The sequence below is a fragment of the Rhinatrema bivittatum genome, chromosome 8 (genome assembly GCF_901001135.1).
Source record: "Rhinatrema bivittatum chromosome 8, aRhiBiv1.1, whole genome shotgun sequence".
Lineage (NCBI taxonomy): Eukaryota > Metazoa > Chordata > Amphibia > Gymnophiona > Rhinatrematidae > Rhinatrema > Rhinatrema bivittatum.
In genome coordinates, this window is record NC_042622.1 from 221,799,848 (window position 1) to 221,808,120 (window position 8,273).

At 57.0% G+C, this 8,273-nt stretch overlaps 1 protein-coding gene across 2 annotated transcripts; it reads left to right on the plus strand.

The window, feature by feature from the left end:
* The first annotated feature begins 1,340 nt into the window (after positions 1–1,340).
* Positions 1,341–6,682, plus strand: C2CD4C (C2 calcium dependent domain containing 4C). Of its 2 annotated transcripts, none has more exons than XR_003858231.1 (2): positions 1,341–1,848; positions 2,666–3,207. XR_003858231.1 is itself a non-coding variant. In XM_029612804.1 (2 exons), the coding sequence occupies exon 2, from the start codon at positions 5,373–5,375 to the stop codon at positions 6,654–6,656; it is 1,284 nt and encodes a 427-aa protein (XP_029468664.1). In that variant the 5' UTR covers positions 1,341–1,848; positions 5,311–5,372; the 3' UTR covers positions 6,657–6,682. The 2 variants fall into 2 exon arrangements, 1 of the variants encoding a protein (XP_029468664.1); XM_029612804.1 differs by lacking the exon at positions 2,666–3,207 and adding an exon at positions 5,311–6,682.
* Positions 6,683–8,273: the final 1,591 nt, after the last annotated feature.

Genomic DNA, 8,273 nt, shown 5'->3' on the forward strand with positions numbered 1-8,273 from the left:
ATTAAGAACATAAGAACTTACCATACTGGATCAGACCGAGGGTCCATCAAGCCCAGTATCCTGTTTCCAACAGTGATTAATCCAGGTCACAAGTACCTGGCAGGATCCCAAACAGTAAACAACAAACTCCCAGACAAGTGAGCAATGGATTGATACAGTGACCAGTGTGTGATAAAATGGCCTGTGATTGATAAAGTTGCTGGTATTTTGGGACAATGGCAGGTGGCTGCTATTATCAGCACCCAGTGCTTTTGTGACAGTGATCAATGCTATAGGACGATGGCCACTGGGTGTTCTGGGACAGTGGCAGAGGAGTGCTTTGAGACAGTGGCATGTGAATAGTGTGGGACAGTAGCTAGTACTTTGGGTCAGTGGCTGCTATGGGTCTGTGGCCAGTGCATTAGGAGCATGGCTGGTGAGTGTTACAAGTCATTGGACAATGTGTATTATTGAAACAGTGGCTGATGGTTGCTATGGAACAGTGGTCAGTGTTTTCAGATAGTGGCCAGTGGTTGCTATGGGACAGTGATTGGTGCCAATATTATGGGACAGTGGTCAGCAGATGCTATGGGGATTGGCAAACCTAAAGCATTTGGCACGTCCTCTGGCGCACCCCCCCCCCCCCCCCCCAACAAACCCCTCACTCTCCCTATCCCATTCCCAGTTCACTCATTCCTTCCCTACCCCATCTCTTTCCTGATTCATTCCCTTCCCCCCTCTCCTACCCTCAGGATCTCCAGTTTATTCACTTCCTTCCATTCCCAATCCTGAAAGCATTTGATTTCCAGTACCCTGAGCTTGTCTTGGATTAGTGGGAGTGACACAAACTTTCTTCACACATAAAGGATCCCCATGATTCTTTAACTCTTCCACTGCTGCTGGGTGCCCCGTTCATTGGGGGAGGAGGGCAGGAGTTGTTCCGCAGCTGTAAGAGCCCATTCTTCGGCTCCTCCTGGTATGCCGGCCCCGCAGTATTCAAAACTCATGGGACAGGCAGGTCCTCTACGCTGATCTCGTGATGCAGGAGAGCAGCACAGAGGAAGTGCCTGTCCCATTAATTTTGAATATCGCAGGGCCAGCACACTAGGAGGAGCTGCAGAATGGCTCTGTCTTCTGTTCCCGGGTCGGCAGTGTGCGGGGCCATTGCTTTCTTCGGCCACCAGTTGGATGGGGTCCACTGGTGGCCACACAATGTCATCCCTCCCAGGGCCGGCATGTCCCAATAGACGAACTAGGCAGTCGCCTAGGGCGCCAGCCATTAGGGGGCGGCAAAGAGCAGCCATGTGGGGCCATGAGTGGAGCCCATCCCACTCATAGCTGAGAGGAGTAGAGACTGGGTGGGCCCTGAGCTGTGCCTCTGTTTGTGTGTGCAGGAGAGAGGAATGGAGCCTGTATAAGGGGTGCATGTGTGAATGTGACAAGGAACCTAAGGCCTGCCTGAGAGAATGAGGTCGAGGCCGGAGCCTGGAGGGAGGGGCAAGGCAGAAGGTTCGCCTAGGCGCCTAATACCATTGCACGGGCCCTGTCCCCCGGGGCAGACCGCCCCCTTAGTACAGCCACTGGCTATGGGACAGCGTTTTGGTGCTTTGCCAGAGCGGGTCTTATGGGAGTGGCCAGTGGGTGCGACGGGTCGGTGGCCGATGCTTTGGTTGGGACCTGGTCGGTGGCGGGATAAAGCAGCTGGGGCGCTTCTTAGAGAGAATACGGCGGCGGCGGCGGCGCTGGGGCCGGGGAGGTTTCTTCTGCTCGCGATGAATGAATTCTGACAGCCGCGAGGCGGCTATAAAAGCGCCGGCAGGTCCTCGGCTCCCCAGTCCGAACCCGGAGCGGCGCCAAGCTCGCCTGCAGGTAAGGTCCGGCGTTAGCCCTCCCGGAGGGGGGGGGTCGGAGCCTCGCCTCCCCTCCCCTTCCCTCGGGCTTTCAGCGCCTCTTCTCGTCTCCCTCCCGGTGGCGGCAGAAGGATGCGCTTGACACGCGTGTGCTCTGCCGGGCTGGGCGCACCTGCCTCAGGTGTGCGGCGCTCCCTCCCAGGAGATTCCAACGCCGCCCTCCCAAGCTCTTTAGTGCTTGGCGGTGGGATTGGGTGGGCTTAGAAGCAGAAAAGCGAAATGTGCAATCTGCCCGGTGTCTCTCTGGCGCTGGATCTTCCTGCAGGGGGGAAGTTCCGCCGGCGCGGCGGCGGCTGCACTTCAGGCTCTTGTTATCCGCGCTTGCCTCTGTGTGCGATCTCCCTACCTTGGTTGTCCTGTTTGTACGATCTGTGTCCTGCTCTGTGTCAGAGTCTTCAGTGGGGAGGTGCGCGCGCCCAGATCCGGGCACGAGGGGGGGGGGAGGTTTGTGTGCCTATGCTGTGTACATACGTGTGTCCGTCTGCACCACGACTTCATACATGTTGTCCTGACACTTTTCGGGGCTCTGTTAAAAAAAACAAAATAAATAAAAATCCATTTGTAAAGAGGAGGCAGGGGACTGGCCGGGCAAGGAGTGCCGGGGAGCTGCGCTCCAGTGTGCGGGGGGGGGGGGGGGTGTCTGGCTGCGCTCTCCCCGCCCCGGAGCTCCGGGGGCCACCTTTTCCCGCTGCTGCTGCTGCTGCTGCCGCCGCGGAGCCTGCAGGGCAGCAGCGCCGTCACCCAGCCCTTTTCTCTTTTTCTGTTCACGATTTCAGCACGCAGGCGAGGCAAGTGGACGCTGTGAAAACCCGTTCTCAGGCAGCCCTGCCATTCCGGTACTCTGGAGATTGCGATACCTTCCGAAGAGCTAACAATTATCCAGCGGTTAACGCACAGGAAGCCTTCTGGGGTGTGTGTCCCCCTCCCCCTCCCCCCATGCAGTAATGCACCTGTTCCGCTGCATTTTGCCCTTGTTGTGTAAGCAGCTTTACCCCTGTCATTAAGACCAGATTCTGACGTCATACTTTTAGAAACGGACTGAAAGCCCATTTATTCTTTAAAGCATGTCCCTCCAGCTCCTGGGCCTGTTTTAACATTATTTGGTTGCTTTTTATGTACATCTTAATGTTTTGGATGGCTTTTAAAATTATGGATGTTAAGTGCTCTCATTTGTGTGTGTCCAAATGGGTATGGAAAATTGTTTGTTGATGTCTTGCGTTTTATCTTTGTTTTTGTGTTTCAGTATATGTAATGCACCTTGTACAACATTATTGGGAAAGGCAGACTAAAAATGTATAAAATAAATAAATTTACGTCTTCTAAAGTATCTCTATAATTCCTGAGATAAACATTTTTTTTTAAATTCCAACCACGGTGGGTCTGTGAACTGGGTGCAACTGTGCTGTTAGCAAGTAAAAAAAAACAAACCCAAACAAAACCAACTTGTGTTAGGGGTTCCCTTTCCAAGAAGCTGACGGTGGAAGAGTGACACAGACTTCATTTTTCTGATGGATCACCTCTTTTACCTCGTTTGGGGAAATATTTGCAGGAAGTCTTCCTGCAACGAAGGCCTAGCTGCCTTTTTTTTTTTTATCCCTCTCAGGGCTGTGGCTTGGGGAGGTGCTTCCTTCCTGTGCAAACAGGCTTTCATTCTGGCGCAGCAGCATGCAACCTCTCCCTGCCAGGTGTTTGATTCAGAGGTACACAGCACCTTCCAACTGTAAAGGGACCTCTGCCTTTTTAACTGTGTGGTGCTTGGGGTTTTGGATTTTCCAGTTAGCTAATGTCGTTATTAGTACGAATAAGAGCAGCCAGCTCCTAAAAGTGACCCCTCTTCTGGAAGCCCTAGGGATGCTCCCGCTAAACAGGGGATCGGGGGGGAAACTGATAGAGGCACTGAGCGGCCACCGGCCACCACTCTAGGAAGTAGGGGGGCCCAATGGCCGCAGCTGCAGTGAGGAAGATCAGGGTTTCCTGCATGAGCTGGCCTCCAGTTGATCAAGGTTGGGGGGGGGGGGGAGGGAAGGGATAGCCATCATGCAGCGGGGGCATCTCCTGGGTGATCTAGACAGCCATGAAATCCCCCCTCCCCCCCGATCTTTCCCTTCTCCCCCAACCCCCTTTCACCCACACTCAACCACCAGCCAAATCAGCAGAGATGCAGCTTGATTACCTATTTACACCTGCAATCTTATAGGTCCAAGCCAGTCTCTTCCCCCCTCCTTTCAGCCGTGTTCAGCCAGCGCCAGCCAGGCTGAGATAGGGGCTGGAGCATTCAGCTGGACCCAGCCCACACACCACCGCCATCACCCTCCAGTCAGCAGGCTGGGTGACAGCCATGGCTCTGGCCAAACAGACGGCTGACCTCCAACTCGTTCCTTGCTAATCCACTCCTTTGGTGTACTCGCTGGTTTAGATGCCCACCCTCCCTCAGCTCCAACATAGCTATCTCTCAGAAACCCCTATTAAAACCCCAAATCTCTCTCTTCCACCACCCGTATTGCTACTAGTACAGGAGCAGAAAAAGGGGGGGGGGGGGGGGAAAGAGGCCAAATCACATGCCTGACCCTTCTCATGACACTCCCTTTCTGTCCTACAGCTGTCAGGAAGTGAATACCACAGGGGCCACCTCCTCCTTCCTCTGGTGTGGGCAATGGTGCCGAACTGATATTGCCTAGGTTGGGGGGGGGTCCCTTGAGTAGCCTTCTGATGGGAACCGCAGAGGACGGTGGGGACCGGAAGGCGCGGGGGAACGGCCATTGGTTACAGATCTAAATCTAACTCTGTCCAGCTGCAGGGTCCCAGTCCTGTTCCTATGCACCTGTGGATTCTGCTGCATACCTCGTCCCTGAATGACAAGGGCACCAGCAGAGAGCCAGAACCGTTGGTACGGTGACGAGGCTAGACAGGCAGATGGGGGTTCCTTGAGTAGTAAAAGCAAAGCTTGCTTACCGTAAACGGTGTTTCCGTCGATAGCAGGATGAATTAGCCATGCTGTCATGGGATCTGTCAATCAGATCCGGGAGGCGGAGCTTGTCAAAGCAGTGATCAGAGCTTTGCTCTCTGAGGCTGCGCGCGTTGTTCCCGCGCGGGAAAGTAACGGAATCTCCCCGGTCTGTTCTTTCCGCCTCCCGGACCCGATTGACGGATCCCATGACAGCATGGCTAATTCAGCCCTGCTATCCACGGGAAAAGAGTGCAGTAGCCATGGTAGATGCCAGTTCCGTTGATGGGGGCCAACTCCCTCCCATCCCCCCCCCCCCCCCCCCCCCCCCCCCCCCGAACAAAGGAATCGGGGAAGAGAAAAGGGCTTCCTTTCCCCTCACCCTAGCACAGGGGCGGGGACAGAACCCACAGTCTGAAGATTTTTTCCTCCTGTGGGATATTGATGACTTCTTTGGGTTACTTGTTTATTTTCCAGAGGGCGAGCTCTGGGTGTAAATTGTGCCCCCACGCCTTCCCAGCTGCACCACCAGACCCAGCATGTGGCTGCTGGAGAGACTCCGCGGATCTGTGGACAGCGCAGGAGCCCGCGCCGGCGACCCGGGGGACAAGTCGTCCAAGGGGGCAAGCTACAGCAACGTCCTGACCCCGGACAAAATCCCGGACTTCTTCATCCCGCCCAAGCTTGCCACCGGCCTGCCCGAGGGCGAGGGGGCAGAGGGCAAAGCCAACCTGGGCACCTCCGCCTCCGAGCAGAACCTGTCGGCCCGCAAGCCCCAGCGCAGCCCCCGCTTGCCGAGCAGGGCAGCCCCCGAGAGCAAGACCCTGTTGAAGGCCGCCAACCGGCACATCATCCAGATCGAGAGCGCAGACGAGTGGGCCTCCGAGGAGGACTTCAGCACCAACGCCGACCCCCAGGCGCAGACGGCCATGTCTCTGCCCTACGTGCCCAAGGCGCAGACCTCGTACGGCTTTGCCACCCTGGCCGAGAGCCCGCACACCCGCCGGAAGGAGTCTCTCTTCCACAGCGAGCACGGCAGCCTGTCCCGCTGCGGCTCCCCCGGCTCCCAGCGCAAGCCGGCGGGCGGCGAGGGCACCCGCCTCAGCCCGGCCGACGTGGGCATGTCCCTGATGAGCCCCTGCCGCTACTTCAGCGGCGGCGAGAGCGACACCTGCTCGTCGGCCGAGTCGTCGCCCTTCAGCTCGCCGCTGCTCTCCCGCTCCGTGTCGCTGCTCAAGATCTTCAGCCAGGAGAGCCAGGCCAAGGCCATGAAGCTGAAGCACTCGGTGGCCCGCCACAGCTCGCTCTCCACCGACGAGTGCAGCTCGGCCGACACCAGCCCCAGCCTGCCCCGCCGCCGGCGCGCGGCGCCGCCCACCGGCGGCGGGGCCGGCCCGGCCCCGCCGGGCCTGGCGCCGCTGGAGCTGCTGCAGGAGCGGGCGCAGAAGGAGCACACGGTCAGCCTGAGCAAAGGGGGCAGCCTGCGCCTGGCCGCCGACTACGACGCGGCCAACGCCCGCCTGCGGGTGCGCCTGCTCTCGGCCGAGAACCTCTTCCACAAGCCGTGCGACGTGAAGAGCATGAGCTGCTGCGTGGTGCTCTACCTGAACCCGGGCAAGGTGCACAAGCAGCGGAGCACCCTCATCAAGAACAGCCGCAACCCCGTCTTCAACGAGGACTTCTTCTTCGATGGCCTGGGCCGCGGCAGCGTGAAGAAGATGTCGCTGAAGCTGAAGGTGCTGCACAAGGGTGGCAGCCTGAAGAGGGACACGCTGCTGGGCGAGAAGGAGATGCCGCTGGCCTCGCTGCTGCCCTTCCTGTGAGCGCATCCTGGGCACGGAGGAGCACAGCACTGGTCCCCGGGATGGGGGGAGGGATGGGGGGGGGGGCGGGCCAGCCACGGAGCCCGGAGGGTGTGCCCTGTCCAAACTGTTCCCCCCCCCCCCCCCCCAGCTAGGAAGGGGAGGGGGAGCCGTGTGACACCTTCATCTTACGGGCTTTCTTTCTCCGAGACCCTAATTGCATAGAGATGGCCAGCGCCACCGGGAGCCCCTCTGATCTCTCTCTCTGGTGCCTGGCATCTGGAGGAACACTTCCACGTATTCTCGTCTCATTGAGCTTTGCCTTCCGGTGCAGCAGGAGAGGTGTCTGAAAGAGCAGCACTAAGTGACAGGCTCCCTCCAGGAACCGGGTGCTTTGGCAGCTCTGCAGCCACAGCTCCTGGGTTAGAGCCCCAAACAGGTTCCAGGAACATTAGGAAACGCACTTACATGTCCCGTCCCCCTCCCCACTTTATTTTTTTTTAAGATGCCATCTCGGCAAACCCAGAATCCTTTAGAAATGGGAGTGAAGAGTATAGAAAGGAACAGGTGTGCATGGAGCTGCAGGTCTGGAAGCTGTTTCTCTGACGCAGCGAGAGGCAGGGTCTGTGTCTAGTGTTGGGGTGGCACTGAGCCCCTTTGTGTGATCTTTTTTCCAGGGCTAGTGTGGCCAGGCCTAACTGCAGCTCCTCATCAGATTGTGATTTGGTCCTGTTTAACACGCATCCCAATTCAGGACCACCAGGATGTGAATATACTTGTCAGATCCAAAAGATACAGCAGACCCTGAGGTGGGGCTGGGCTGCCAATAACCCTGCAGTTTTTGGGTAGAGGTGATATGGGCAGGTCGTCGGCTTTAAGCTGCCGCACTGGAAGATTTATGTGAGCAAGGAGAGGCCGTCCCCACCGTCCCCTGGCATCTTGTTTTCTGTCCTGAAGAGTTTCAGAATCACCTTAGCTTATTTATTTATATTATTGTGACCATTAAGTTTGGCTCAATCCCTTCTGTGTTTAAAGAGTTGAAGCCAGAGGTGCTGGAGGGATGGTCCAGTCTGAGGTTTATGCTACCTTCAAGAGCAGATAAGCCAACATCCCCCGTTCCTTTTTTTTTTTTTTTTTTCTCTTGTTCCTTTGGCCAGTCCAAAGATTAGGCTGACCTGCGAGTGGGAAGGGTGAGGGGCCTTCCGTTGCACACCTGAAGAGGGTCCACTAGCAAAGCACAAAACGTGCTGCATTTTGGGGCTAGCTGTGCACCGTCACGCTTCCCGGGTGGGTGGCGGGCACGAGGTGCTGCTCGAGTACTGTAAGTAGACTTCAGTGGTCTGTGGGTGACGCATAAGACACCTCGATCGCCTCCATCCCATCTCTGTGCCAGGGAGCATGATCCACAGCCAGTCTTCGAGGGTTTCAGACGGGATGGGTTGTGTTTAGGGTCGTGTGGCATGGTTAACACGTCACCACTAACTAGGACAAGAGAGAAGCAAAGACGGGGTATGGAATTGGTTTAACCACCCCCCCCCTCCTGAGGGGAAGCTTAAGAGAAGCTATTTAGGTACACCTGCCCCCACCCAGCGCTGGCACAGAGGCGCGGGCATAGGGCGTCTACATGCTTGCATCCAC

Bases quoted from the DNA above. Each gene is read 5' to 3' on its own strand.
- C2CD4C (XM_029612804.1), top strand. From the start codon at position 5,373: ATGTGGCTGCTGGAGAGACTCCGCGGATCTGTGGACAGCGCAGGAGCC.